Below are 14,718 nucleotides of genomic sequence, written 5' to 3'. Positions count from 1 at the left end.
CATTATAGCCACCCCTCCCCTCCAGGGCTGGCACAAGCAATATGTTCTAAAAATGGACACTGCGACCAACCTGTCTGGCTCTGACTCTTTCACACCCTATCTTGGGGACCATGAGCAAGTGACCCCACCCTTTGTGCCTCAGTTTCCCCATCTATAAGGCAGGTAAAGATAGTCATCATTCAAAGGGTTGTTGAGGGGTTAACACATGCATGTCCTCGGCACAGTGTTTGCTGTTTTTCTTGTTACTATGGACGTTCCCGCTGATTCCCTGATCTCAGTGGCAGGTTGCAATGGGGTCTGGGCAGGTTGGGCAGCCCAGTAAAGAATGCCTGAGCTGCGCAAGCCTAGAGGTCACCCCCAGGAGCCCCTAATCAGCTGCAATCAGGCCAGCCCTGCCCCACCTCCTCCCTCCCTGGGTATATTAGGGCTGGTCCAGGCCCAGGCTCTGTCTAGGTGAAGGAGGGAGGCTGTGCTGGGAGCCATGGGGAAGGCGGTGCGTGGGGCCCTGGGCCCGGCGGGGCACGTTGGAGGTTGGAGGCTGGGGTTTCCGGGGGATCTGATGCCTCTCATCTTCCCTGTCCCCAGGAGAGTTACGAGCTGTACTCAGTAGAGCTGGGTCCTGGCCCCGGTGGGGACATGGCAGCCAAGCTGAGCAAGAAGGCTGCAGGCGGTGGAGGGGGCAGGAGGAAGGAGAAGCTGGAGAACATGAAGAAGGAGATGGAGATCGTGAGCCTGGGGCGGGGGCGGGCTGGGGGCGGGCTGGGGGCGGCAGGGGCCGGCAAGAGCTGGGCACCCACCGTCCTGCCTCGACCCCCAGAATGACCACCAGCTGTCAGTAGCCGAGCTGGAGCAGAAATACCAGACCAGTGCGACCAGGGTGAGTTGGGGGCCAAGGGAGGAGTGGGTGCAGAGAAGGGGGAGGGAAGGGGGAGAAACAAGGGAAAATGCATTAGAGAGAGAGCAGCAGATAAAGAGACAGAAAGAGAGGCAGAGAAATGGGCAGAGACAACAGGGAGACAGGGACAGAAAGGTGAGAGAGGAGAGAAACAGAGCCATTCAGGATGGAAGGGGAAAGGGACAGGAATTGAGAGAAAGGGGGGAAAGAAATGACGAGGTACGAGGCAGATGGGGGAGCGAGAGGGAAACGGGAGGAGAGACAGAAGAGCCCCTCCCTGAAGAGCGGATGGGGAGAGGAAAGCCCTTAGCCGCCACTGCCACCCTGTCCTGTCCCCAGGGCCTGTCTGCCAGCTTGGCCGCGGAGCTGCTGCTGCGGGACGGGCCCAATGCGCTGCGGCCACCGAAGGGAACCCCAGAGTATGTCAAGTTCGCGCGGCAGCTGGCAGGCGGTCTGCAGTGCCTCATGTGGGTAGCTGCTGCCATCTGCCTCATTGCCTTCGGCATCCAGGCCAGCGAGGGTGACCTCACCACTGACGACAATGTGAGTGTCGGGTGCTGGGGGACAGACACTGGACACAGGGACCTGGAGGCCAGAGGACATTAAGCATGGGTCTCAGGTCACCAGGGATATAGGGTGGGGATACAGAGACACAGAAATGCAGTTCCAAGGCACGGTCATGGGGTGGGGATGAAGGACAGACCCAAGATCACAGGAGACACAGAGGAGAATGCGTCTCAGATATGGGGGACATAGGTGGAGTCACAAAGACAAAGAAATGCGGTACTTAAGATAGGGGGCCTGGGAAATGGAGGACATGGGACAGATCAAGGACAGAGGGCACAGGGGACATTGGGACTCAGACATAGGACACAAGGGCATAGGGACATAAGGGACAAGACTCAGGACACAGTCCATGGAGAGACATGACATCAGACATGGAAGCACAGAGACACAGGACATTAGATATATGACAGGGGCCAGAACAAGAGATGGGGATTTAGGGACATGTGACATGTGACATTGAGTATGACATAGGATGGGGACTCAGAACTATATAGACATGGAAGACACGGGATATAGGGACTTGGGACTTGGAACCTGAGACACTGATCGTGGAGTTCACAGAACATGAACATGAAGCATAACAGGATCGACAGCACACAGACCCATGGAAACGGGGACACGGGGGCACAGGAACAATTGCCCATAGGGGACACAGAGGATGGCAGGCAGATTATGAAAACAGAACATGAAACTTGGAGCACAGGAAATACAGGACATGGGAGCATGAGGAGACAAATGGCAGGGGACATGTGGACCAAGGTACTTGGTGACATAGGGCACAGTCATAGGATATGGGGACTTTGGATTCAGGGGTTCGAGAATATGGGATACAGGGACACAGGAACACAAGACACTGAGAACACAGGGCAGTGGGATATGAGGGATATGAGGATAGGAGACGAAGGCCACAGGGAATAGTGTGCGAGGGTCCTAGTAGAGTGGGGAAAACCATGGCGGAAGTGACCCTGAGAACGCCATGGGACCCGTAGCAGGCAGGTGGCCCTGTACAGGGAGCTTCCAGCCCCTACTCATAAGCGGCCCCCTCCCCTCCTCCCCAGCTGTACCTGGCACTGGCCCTCATTGCTGTGGTCGTGGTCACCGGCTGCTTCGGCTACTACCAGGAATTTAAGAGCACCAACATCATCGCCAGCTTCAAGAACCTTGTGCCCCAGGTGGGTCCCACAGCCCTGCACCACTCCAGATTCCAGCGCCCACATGAGCGCAGGCAGGCTCCCGGCATCTGTGTGGCCCCTCCCATCGGGCCCAGCCTGCCCTTTGCCTTTGGCCTCCATCTCTCCCCACAGGTCCTCAACTCACCCCTTGTTCCTCTCCCCACATCCCCATTGCACTCAGCAACTCCCACCCCACCCTTTGCTCATCACAACTCTGGTCCCCCTGCCTCACAGCAAGCAACTGTTATCCGAGATGGGGACAAGTTCCAGATCAATGCAGATCAGCTGGTGGTGGGCGACCTGGTGGAGATGAAAGGTGGCGATCGAGTGCCAGCCGACATCCGCATCCTCCAGGCCCAGGGCTGCAAGGTGGACAACTCCTCGCTGACTGGAGAGTCTGAGCCACAGACCCGCTCCCCCGAATGTACACACGAGAGCCCACTGGAGACCCGCAACATCGCCTTCTTCTCCACCATGTGCCTTGAGGGTGTGTGAGGCCCCTGCCTGCCCGCCCAGCTGACCACACTGCCTCAGCCCTCCCTACCGCTGGCTCTGCCACCTTCCGAGACACACTGCCTCCCATTTCACGACTGCCACCTCTGTAGGCCATCCTACCCCTCCAGCTCCCATGCTGCCCTCTTCCGAGGTCACACTGCCTCCTTCGGCCCACACTGCTGTGCACGGCCCGCTGCTGCCCGCCCAGCCCTGAGTCACCCTCTTGCCCCACTGCAGGGACGGCACAGGGTCTGGTGGTGAACACGGGCGACCGCACCATCATTGGGCGCATCGCGTCACTGGCATCTGGAGTAGAAAACGAGAAAACGCCCATTGCTATCGAGATTGAACATTTTGTGGACATCATCGCGGGCTTGGCCATCCTCTTTGGTGCCACGTTTTTTGTGGTGGCCATGTGCATCGGCTACACCTTCCTGCGGGCCATGGTCTTCTTCATGGCCATTGTGGTAGCCTATGTACCTGAGGGGCTGCTGGCCACTGTCACGGTGAGTTGGGGAAGCAGAAGAGGGGTCCGTCCGCCCATTCATCCAGGCTTCCCTCCCCACGTCCCCACCTCCCTATCTGTCCATCGATTCATTCACCTCCCACCCACCCTCTCACCATCTTTCCCTCCCACCCCCCATCTCCCCACCTATCCATCCACTCAGCAGACACTCACTGAGGCTGCTGGGGCCATGTCCTGTGCCACAGCTGAGGACTCAGAGATGAATCGCAGGGGCAGGGTCCTTGACTGGAGGAGGCTGAGGCTTCAGGGTATGGACAGCCTTCAACTGTCAGCTCAGAGGAGGCTGAGGGAATGTTCGTTTTCTCATTTATTTGTTAATCCTCACCTAAAGATATATTTTTCCCCACTGATTTAGAGAGAGTGAAGGAGGGCGGGAGAGAGAAACATTGGTGTGTCGATGGGTTGCCTCCCACATGTGCCTGGACCACCAGGGACTGAACCTGCAGCCCAGGTATGTGCCCTTGACCGTGACTCGAACCTGTGACTCTCCAGTGCGCAGGCCGGCTCTCTAACCACTGAGCCATGCCGGCCAGGGCATGTTTTCTCATTTTAATTGTGCTGATAGTGAACTCACAGAACCTTAGCTAGGACAGCTTACAGAGGGGCCTGGCTACATTTATCTGGGGGAATTGGGGAGGCATCCCACGTAGGAAGCACAGGTTGGGCAAAAGGGTGGAGGCAAGAAAAGCCTGGGTTTTGCCGAGAAATGCTGCATAATCAGTACTGTGGGAAAGGATCCCCAGTGCTGAGAGGAGGGAACTGGGGCTGGAAGCAAAGACTGGCCCCCGCATGCTTTGCTCACCCGCCCGGCAGGTCTGCCTGTCTCTGACAGCCAAGAGGCTGGCCAGCAAGAACTGTGTAGTCAAGAACCTGGAAGCGGTGGAGACCCTGGGCTCCACGTCAGTGATCTGCTCTGACAAGACGGGGACCCTCACTCAGAACCGCATGACTGTGTCCCACCTGTGGTTCGACAACCACATCCACTCCGCCGACACCACGGAGGATCAGTCAGGTTTGGGCGCGGGACGAGACCCGCGCCGGGGCAGGACGTGGTGGAGGCTGAGGTGGGAGCTCTGAGTGACTGAAGGGGACCGGGGAGGGCTTTGCATCAATGGAGAGGGGTCCAGATGGGTCCAGAGTCCGGGAGGGGCTTGGTATGGAGCCTCGCAGGACTCTCCTAGGAGACTCGATACTGGGTCTGGACAGAAGGCTCCGTCCCAGGTGTGAAGGAAGGGCTCGGTCTCACACTAGTCCGGGAGGGGGATCCTGTCCTGAATCTAGGGCTCGGGGCTCGGCTGTGGCGTGGGAGAGCCGCTCTGGCTCTGGCGCAGTCTGGTGTAGTCGCCTCCCGGCCCCAGCCTGGACGTCTGTCCTCCAGGGCAGACGTTTGACCAGTCCTCGGAGACATGGCGGGCCCTGTGTCGCGTGCTCACCCTGTGCAACCGAGCTGCCTTCAAGTCCGGCCAGGACGCGGTGCCCGTGCCAAAGGTGAGAGCGGGGGACTCGGGGGATAACGGGGACCTGGTACAGCCTGGCTCGCAGCTGACGCTGGCCCCGCTCCCAGCGCATCGTGATCGGGGACGCGTCCGAGACGGCGCTGCTGAAATTCTCGGAGCTGACGCTGGGCAACGCCATGGGCTACCGCGAGCGCTTCCCCAAAGTCTGCGAGATCCCCTTCAACTCCACCAACAAGTTCCAGGTGCGAGCCCGGGGGCCGGCCCCGCCCACACAAGCCCCGCCCACCGCGGGCCCCGCCCGCACGCCGGCTGGCCTAGGGGCGGGGCTTCGCGCTCAGTCTCCTCCCACCCACAGCTCCCGCCCCGCCCACAGGCGGCACCAGGCCACGCCCCACAGCCCCTTAGCTCCCTCCGTCGGGCCCTCGGTGGGTCACAGCTCGCAGTCCAAATCCCGCGAGCCCACGCCGGCGCTAATTCAGTCCGTTCCCCGCGCCCGGGCCCCGAACGACAGCCCCGCCCCAAACCTCGGCCTCTGGCGAGGACCTGCCCAGCCCCAACCTTATCCCCCGAGGCTCTTCGGCAGCGCCCCGCGCCGTCAGCCCCGCCCGCCCCCTGACCGCGCCCACTACGCTGTCCGCTGACCCGCCCACAGCTGTCCATTCACACACTGGAGGACCCGCGGGACCCGCGGCACGTGCTGGTGATGAAGGGCGCCCCCGAGCGCGTGCTGGAGCGCTGTAGCTCCATCCTCATCAAGGGCCAGGAGCTGCCGCTGGACGAGCAATGGCGCGAGGCCTTCCAGACTGCGTATCTCAGCCTGGGAGGCCTGGGCGAACGCGTGCTGGGTGAGACCCAGGGCGGGCCGGGGAGAGGTAAACCGGGGTGTGAGGAGCTAGCAGAGACCAAGGCCAATCTTCCCGGGACTGCCCTGCCCTGCCCTGCCCTTTCCCATCCCTGGCTGACTGATGACCTGCCCCAGTCTCCACGCTCACCTTTGTTTTTCTCTATCTCAATCCTGACCCCTGTCCATCCTCAATTCCTACCTTGACTCAGCCTCTCCAGACCTGTCCTCACCTGGACTTTCCTTGTCCTGACCTGACCTTTGACCCATTGTTTTTCCCAGCTCTTGCCCCAACTGATGATCTGCCTTTGCTTTCACCTCCACCTGTCAGAGTCCTCTTGACCCTTGACCTTCCCCAGTCCCTGCCTGAACTCAAGACTTCTTTCCCCAATCCTGGTCCTGACCTCTCACCTCCTCCAATTTTGTCCTGACTCCTTAAACTTCCCTAACCCCTGCCTCAACCCTGGAAGGCAAAGACCTGTGGTCCAATTCTGGAGTTTTCATTTTACTTGCTGTATGACTACTGGCAAGAATTGTCCCCTAAGCCTCAGTTTTTTCATGCGTAAGGTGAGGACATTAGTAGGCTCATAGGGTGGGTGTGAGGATGGATTCAGATAATGTGAATGAAGGATTCAGGAGAGTCAGACATCCACCAGGGCTTGGTGCAAGGGGCCTGGTTATTTTATCACCTGACCTTGCTAGCGAAGGGTCCGCCCAGAGCTCTTCTCTGACTTTCCTGTTTTCTGATCAGGCTTCTGCCAGCTCTACCTGAGTGAGAAGGACTACCCGCCTGGCTATGCCTTCGACGTGGAGGCCATGAACTTTCCAACTAGTGGCCTGTGCTTTGCGGGACTTGTATCCATGATAGACCCACCCCGTGCCACTGTCCCTGATGCTGTGCTCAAGTGTCGCACAGCAGGCATCCGGGTATGCCATTTGGGAAAGGACCAGGCAGGGGCAAGAACAGAGGATGGCAGTATTTGGGGATGAGGAACCCTGTAATATCTAATAGCTTGAACCAAAAAGGGAATATATTGGTTCATGAAACTACAAAGTTCTGGAATGAAGCTTCAGATATAGCTGGATTCATGTTTAGTGGCAGGAATTTGCCGTGATGTGTCAGCTCTGCCTTTCTCTCTGCTGGCTTTATTCTCAAGCAGTCCCCCCTTTTGGTAGACAAAGGTGACCATCCCCCAGCAGCTCCAATTTACCTGTTTAGCCACTCACTCTTTCTGTGCTTCTTCTGCAGTTACACTAGACTGGGTCACATGCTCATCCCTGAACCAGTCACTGTGGCTGGGGGATGACCAGGTCTGGGCTTACTTGCCCAATCTTGGCCAGGGACCTCAACTTGAAGCTGAGGGGAGGGGTGATTCCCAAAGACAAACTGAGGGTGGGGGAGCTAATGCTGAGCAAGCATCACCCTTGTCATTCCCATGGTCTGTAAGACCCTATAAGATCTGGCAGTTACTTTCCTAAGCTCATTCCTTAGCCCTCTCTACCTCTTGTTCACTCCTTTCCAGTTATGTTGACTTGCCTGTTGTTCCTCCAATAGTTCAGGCATGTTCTCACCTCTCTCATTTTGCATTGGCTGTTTCCTCTGCGAGGAAAATTCTTCCCCCAGATTTCCATGTGGACAACTCTCACCTCTTCCAGGTGTCTGCTCAAATGTCACCTTCTTGATGAGGCTTTCCCTGGACACACTTAAAATTGAACCACCACTTTTTTACCCAATGCTTGCAATCCCCTTTACCCAGTTTAATTTCCCCCTCCTTCTAACATGCTATGTCATTTATTTCTAATTTAAAAATTTTTCTGTCTCCCACACCAGAATGTCAGCTCTGTGAGGACAGGGATTTTTGTCTGTTTTGTTCCTGCTACTTCCAAGGCACATAGCAGGTGGTCACAATTCATTGAATAAATGAATGAGTATATCACCAGGGAAGACAGTGCAATTGGGCTGATCTGAAGGAGTCAAGGGTCTGCTGGTCCTTCCCACAGGTGATCATGGTGACAGGTGACCACCCCATCACGGCCAAGGCCATTGCGGCCAGCGTGGGCATCATCTCGGAAGGCAGCGAGACAGTGGAGGACATCGCTGCTCGCCTCCGTGTGCCTGTGGAGCAGGTTAATAGGAAGTAAGCCCTCTTCAGTCCTCCTCATGGTTCTTCCCACACCCTACACAGACTGAGCCCCCAGCGGTGCCCTCCCACCTTCCTCCCCAGGGATGCCCGTGCTTGTGTGATCAATGGTATGCAGCTGAAGGACATGGACCCATCCGAGCTGGTCGAGGTGCTGCGCACCCACCCTGAGATGGTGTTTGCTCGCACTAGTCCCCAGCAGAAGCTAGTGATTGTGGAGAGCTGCCAGCGACTGGTGCGGCCCTGCTGATGGAGGTGGGCAGATGGGCTGGGCTGGCCCTCGGATGGCCTTTCACTGACCACCTGCCACCTCCACCCACTCCCTGCAGGGTGCAATCGTGGCTGTGACAGGGGATGGAGTGAATGACTCCCCAGCCCTGAAGAAGGCAGACATTGGTGTGGCCATGGGCATTGCCGGCTCAGATGCTGCCAAAAATGCAGCTGACATGATCTTGCTGGATGACAACTTCGCCTCCATTGTGACGGGAGTGGAGCAGGGTCAGGGCTGGGTCAGAGATAAGGGCAGGCAGTGTGGGCACAGAAGGAAGTGGGCTGTGAGGAGGCTGAGGTGCCTGCTGTACTCCCACAGGCCGACTGATCTTTGACAACCTGAAGAAGTCCATTGCCTACACATTGACCAAGAATATCCCTGAACTGACGCCATACCTCATTTATATCACTGTCAGTGTGCCCTTGCCCCTCGGGTGCATCACCATCCTCTTCATAGAACTCTGCACTGACATTGTGAGTCTACAGCCCCAATGCCCTCACCTACACATACGTATGCCATAGACGTATGCCCATAGACAGACACAGTGGGCAAAGACCACCACAGATACTCTTAGACACAGATCAACACAGATAAGACATGTGAACAACAGCCAGATGTGGAGACACAGGCAGGCAGGGAGGTAGACACAGACAGAACTATGAACATGGACAAACCGGTGGCAGTCAAGTAGGCACGGGCAAAACCCATGGACACACATGGACTGAGATACAGACACTCAGATGAACAAAGATATTAATAGATACAGACGTCTGGCTAAATTTGGCTCACAGACAGACATCTCTCAATAGGTATGGGCAAATGAATACCATCGGATAGACCCAAGGCAGAGAGATGTGAAAGAGCCACAGATACAGCCACAAATGTAGCCAGAGCCTGGCCATGTTGACATGTTTATTCAACAACTTACATAGTGCCTAGTCTGGACCAGGCACACATTAATTTACTTAATTTTGCCCTCATAACCACTCTATGACGTGGGCTTCATCACCCTCATTTTGCTGATGAGCTCATTGAGGCATAGGTAGGTTGAGTAGCTTGCCCCAGGTCACAACGGCTAATGAGCGAGTGACACAGCTGGGATTGGAGGCCAGGCAGGTAGTTGCCCCAGAGTCTGTGCTCTCAATCAGTACACTCTGCTGTCACTCTGCTGTCACACATGTATGGGCTGGGGCAGGGGAGGATACAGAGAGAGATAATGATGGACATAGAGACAGGAATACAGAGACACAAAAGCAGAGACACAGTCACACAGAAAGAGACCAGAGACAGGACAAAGAAACAAAGCAAGGAGAGAAAGAGGGGGGCCAAGACTACAGTACCCCAGAGAAAAAAGCACAGAGACGGAGAAAGGAGGAGGAAGCGGAGGAGGCAGCAGCAAGGGAGGGCACAGGCGGGGAAGGAGCACGCAGATGTAGATAAATGCAGGTGTTCTGATGGAGATGGACACCGGGACATATGTGGACCCAGATGTGGAGATGTGCCAACACTCCTGACGGGCGGCTGGGCCTAGGCTGTCCAGGCAGGTGTGGCTGTTGTGGTCACTGCAGGTCCTGTTTCCTAACCTCAGTCCTATCCCTGCCCACCGGGGGGCGGGGGCGGGGGGAGAGAGCTCCAGGGAGTAGGGGACAGGGGCCCAGGCAAACCCTTAACCCGGGCTCCTTCTGCTTCTGGCAGTTCCCATCTGTGTCCCTGGCATATGAGAAGGCTGAGAGTGACATCATGCATCTGCGTCCACGGAACCCGAAGCGTGACCGATTAGTCAACGAACCCCTGGCTGCCTACTCCTACTTCCAGATCGGTGAGTCTCATGGGGCTGCTCACCTGCCTTGGGGTCTCTAACTGGGGTTCTGGCTTGTTCTGGATCTTGGCATCTGCATTTGATCCTGGGTGTCTGTCATTCTGAGTTCTTATCTGTACATAATGGTCTCTAGTTCCCATGTCCCTTCTCTGTCTCTGGCCCTATTCTCCATGACCCTATCTGGGTTGTTGCCTTCTTCTGGAATTTTTTACTTCTCCGGGTGTTTCTGTCACTCTGTACCCTGTCTTTAGTGTCCTTATCAATCTCTCTTGGGGCCCTTGTCTCTCTGTGTCTGTCACTGCCTATGTTCCTACCGTTCTCATGTCACTGTTCCTGTGTCCCTGACTATGTATGTCTCCCTGCCTCTCCCAGGTGCCATCCAGTCATTTGCTGGCTTCACTGACTACTTCACCGCCATGGCCCAGGAGGGCTGGTTCCCACTGCTGTGTGTGGGGCTGCGGCCGCAATGGGAGAACCACCACCTACAAGATCTGCAGGACAGCTATGGCCAGGAGTGGGTGAGTCCCATGACTCCCTCATTTCCAATGCTACCTATCTAAACTGTGGTACACATGCAAACGGAGCTCAGCAAGAGCATCCCAGACACACAGACTCTCTGCCAGTTCTGGGGCAAAGGGCCTTTTTTATTACCGTATTGAGCTCCAAACTCTTGCTTCTGATGATCCCAGCTGCAGGTGGGTTCTCTCCCTGCCCTGACAGTAACATCATCTCAGGTGTGAAACCAGGCCCTCATTCTGTTATTTTCCCTGCATCACACAGAGTACATGCATTTGTGGCTGACCTTAATGGAGGTTTGGAGCACAGAGAGGCCAGACCTGACTGGCAGGTGTGTTTAGCTTGCCCTGTAGAGTTACAGATCAGAATATTCCCCTTAAACATTTACTCCAAGGTTAAGAATGTAGACCCTGGAGCCAGGCTGCCTTGGATTCATGGTATGTCATGGTTCCTCACTGCTGTGTAACCCTACGCGAGCTGCTGGCCTCACTGTGCCTGTTTTCTCACCTATAAAGTGGAGAGAACACTGATGTCTACCTCAGTGATGTTCAGTGTAGCCCCTAGACCAGCAGCATCAGCATCACATGGGAACTTACTTGAAATGCAAATTATCAGCTCCCACCCCAGACCTCTGGGGTCAGAAACTCTGGGGGTGGGGCCTGGATTCTTTTAATGAGCCCTTCTGGGGTTCTGAGGTACACTGAAGTTTGGGTACCACCAATCTACCTCATGGCAATATTGGATTAAATGAGATAAAACATGTGAAACACTTGGTACCTGGAGCATAGGAAGTGTTTCCTACACAATTAGCTGGTATAAAAAAATAGTTATATTGAGGAAATGAACTGAATACTCACTGCCCCTTTAAGTGCCCTGTTCCCCATAGGCCCACCTGGTCCACCTCACTTATTTTTGCCATCTGCCTGGGCCCTGGAATCACTGAACTTTGCAAATCCTGCCTTGGGATTCCAATTCCTTTTTCCTATGTCCCTTCTTTCGGGCACCCAGGAAATTCTCCCTCCCTTCTTTCATTATGAAAGCACCTGGCCTGACCTGTTGCCTACCCACGCACTGACATCCAAGCTCTGCTAGACTGTTTCTGGGCCTCACACTATGGGGTCCTGCAAACCTGGCAGACCCTGCACCTCTCCTTTGCCCCCACCTTAGGCTCTGAAGCAGGGGAAAGAGCAGATATGGGTTCCTGGTCCCAGGACCTGAGTGCCCGGCTGGCTGCAGAGGCTCTCCATCTCAGCTCAGGCTGCTTTTTTGTTCCCTCGTCCCACAGACATTTGGGCAGCGCCTGTACCAGCAGTACACTTGCTACACCGTGTTCTTCATCAGCATCGAGATGTGCCAGATCGCTGACGTTCTCATTCGAAAGACACGCCGCCTCTCTGCCTTCCAACAGGGCTTCTTCAGGTGTCCCCAGCCCTGCCCTCAAGCCCTAGTCCCAACTTCCATCATGTCCTAACCAGGGCTTACTGCAGCCAGCAAGCACCAGCACCGAATGTGCAGATGTGCCGGTGCCAGGTGCTAATATTCTTTATCGATAGCTGTTCAGCAGCTCCCACCATGTGCCTTTCAACTGGCCGCTCCAGGTTTCATCACGTAAAGGGATGATGCTGGCAGGGCCAGCATCCCATTGCAGAGGTGCAGGCCACTCCCATGTTAAATGTTTAGAACATCTCCCTGCTGCTAATGACATCTGACCTCCTCTGACCCAGTACCTTATTTCTATCTGGCTCCCAATTCTGATGGCTGTCTGAGCCTGTTCTACCCTGTGCCACCTGCAGGAACAAGATCCTGGTGCTTGCCATCGTGTTCCAGGTCTGCATCGGCTGCTTCCTGTGCTACTGCCCCGGAATGCCCAATATCTTCAACTTCATGCCCATTCGGTGAGGGGGTCATGAGGTGTGAATAGAAGGATGGGCATCAGGATGCAGACCTGCAGAGAGCCTTCACCTTGTCACCTCCCCTGTGCCTTCAGGTTCCAGTGGTGGCTGGTCCCCATGCCCTTTGGCCTCCTCATCTTCGTCTATGATGAGATTCGGAAACTTGGAGTTCGCTGTTGCCCAGGGAGTGAGTGTGGAGACTGGGGGCCTGGGGATGGGGGGCTGAAATGTTCTCAGAGCAGCTGTCCTGACCTTTGATCTTCAACACTTGACCTCCAAGTCAAACTGCCATAACCTCTGAGACCTTGGCCCCATCTCCTAACCCCCCCCCCCCGCTTCCCCCCTGCCCCAGCACTCAGTCTTTGTTCTTTCTCCCAGGCTGGTGGGACCAGGAACTCTATTATTAGAGGGACCCTTGCCTTCAAGTCATCCTTGCTCCACCACAGCCAGATGGGGGCAAGACTCATAGGACTGTCTGGACAGCCACCAAAACATCTCAGCAATCAAGAGGCCTAGCCTGACCTGTGTCTGTTCCTATAGCCCACGGCACCCCAACCTTGGAGGGACCCTTCCTACTCCCCTCCTCCATCCAAAAGGGGCCCAACTTTCTGGAGAAAGTTCCTAGGCCCAGTCCTCTGAGCTGGCCTGGAGAAGCCCCCATCTGAGGGGGGGCGGTTTGATGGGGAGTAGGAACTAGTGGCTCCTGTGAGGTGGGGTGCCTGGGGATTATTCTTTAAAACACACTTGTCTGTATAATAGTAATAAACCAGCTCACAGTGACTGCTTTTTAATTTGGTGGCACCATCTTGTAGTTTTCAAGAGCCCCTTTGGTTCCACAATCCTACAATTTAGTGGCTATTTATTCAGTTCCTAAAACACAGCCTGGCACACAGTAGGTACTCAATAACCCTTCCTTGGGGAAATGAATTCCCATTTCTTGGTCTAGGGTTACAGCTAAAGGTGAGATGAATGTGACTATAGGCACCCTCGAGCACTCGTTAACCATTCCTCTAATTATACTGCCTCTGGGCTCCCTGACACAGTGTCAAAATCTTTTCCACCTCAGGCAGCCCTCACCTTCCAACCTTCACGGGTGTCTCCACTCTGATTCCACTTGTTCACTCCTTTGCCGAAGCAGGCTCCTCCTTACACTCTTACCTGACAAGCTTCCAACTGCCAGAAAATCCCGCCAGGTGCCCTCCACCTCCCTCTGGCCACACCCTCTCACCTCTTTTCCCTTTTTAATGACTCTCTAGCTGGGGCTCTGGCTTTTCTCTTCACCACAGTACCCCCTTGCCCACATCTCAGTTCTGTTTCTGCAGTGACACCCACATCTGTCTCTAGCCTCCCCTGGCATGTCCAAGGTCTCTATATCATCCTCCAAACCTGATCCCATCCACTGTTCCATCGGTGGGCTCCTTCTCCTTGGAAAATGTGATGAATCCTTGGGAAGGGCTCTTCACTCCTTCCTCACCTGTCATCTCCCCAAACCTCCACTACATGGGGGAAACCCCCCCCAGCCTATTGGTCACCACCACCTCTACTTTGCTTATAGCTACTCTCCTACTTCTGCCATCCCTGTCCTGGTCCAGTCCTGGTCTTCCGGCCTGTCTCCCCACCCACAGTGGTCACAGAGATTTTCCCAAAGCCAAATCTGACCCTGTCTTCCCCTTACCTAGAACTCTCTGTGGTTCCCCACTGCCCCTAGTCAACTCCTCAGCCCAACCCTCAGAGCCTTCTGGGATCTGGACCCTGCTGACTTCTTTCTCACAATACCCCTTGAACTTATTCCAATCAGTTATGTTTTGCTGGAAAGGGAAGGCCCTGACTTCAAGGCCTTTACACAGTCCTTGACACCTGCTTTTCTCCTCTTTGCCCCACTAATTCATCTTTCAGGTCTCAGCCCATACATCTCTCTTCCAGGGAAGCCAGCCCGCCCGTCTGGATCAGCTGGCTCCTCTGGGCCATCACAGCGCTAATCACTGTAGTTTAGCTCATCAATCCTACCACTCCAACCAGGCTTCACCCATCAAAGCCCCGATCCCTCTGGCCTGTGTTCCCCCCTCTCCCACCTCCCCTCACCTCCACCCCAACCACTCTGGTTTGTTTGTATCCCATGAAAGCTG

The 14,718-nt window shown here is 55.5% G+C and overlaps 1 protein-coding gene across 2 annotated transcripts; it reads left to right on the top strand.

The window, feature by feature from the left end:
* Positions 1-481: 481 nt before the first annotated feature.
* ATP4A (ATPase H+/K+ transporting subunit alpha) lies at positions 482-13,042 on the top strand (the record flags this gene model as incomplete). Of its 2 annotated transcripts, none has more annotated exons than XM_081117698.1 (22): positions 482-493; positions 586-726; positions 818-877; positions 1,235-1,438; positions 2,521-2,634; positions 2,869-3,121; positions 3,367-3,635; positions 4,469-4,667; positions 5,034-5,143; positions 5,220-5,354; positions 5,765-5,957; positions 6,705-6,880; positions 7,955-8,091; positions 8,179-8,302; positions 8,424-8,592; positions 8,684-8,838; positions 10,061-10,184; positions 10,557-10,702; positions 11,986-12,119; positions 12,494-12,595; positions 12,688-12,779; positions 12,971-13,042. In XM_081117698.1, the coding sequence occupies 22 exons, from the start codon at positions 482-484 to the stop codon at positions 12,997-12,999; spliced, it is 3,078 nt and encodes a 1,025-aa protein (XP_080973824.1). In that variant the 3' UTR covers positions 13,000-13,042. The 2 variants fall into 2 exon arrangements, with proteins under 2 accessions (XP_080973824.1, XP_080973823.1); XM_081117697.1 differs by having other exon boundaries at positions 8,179-8,329.
* Between the last annotated feature and the right edge of the window lie 1,676 nt (positions 13,043-14,718).

Source organism: Miniopterus schreibersii (genome assembly GCF_964146895.1).
Source record: "Miniopterus schreibersii genome assembly, chromosome: 18".
Lineage (NCBI taxonomy): Eukaryota > Metazoa > Chordata > Mammalia > Chiroptera > Miniopteridae > Miniopterus > Miniopterus schreibersii.
This window is presented reverse-complemented; position numbering and strand designations above follow the sequence as displayed.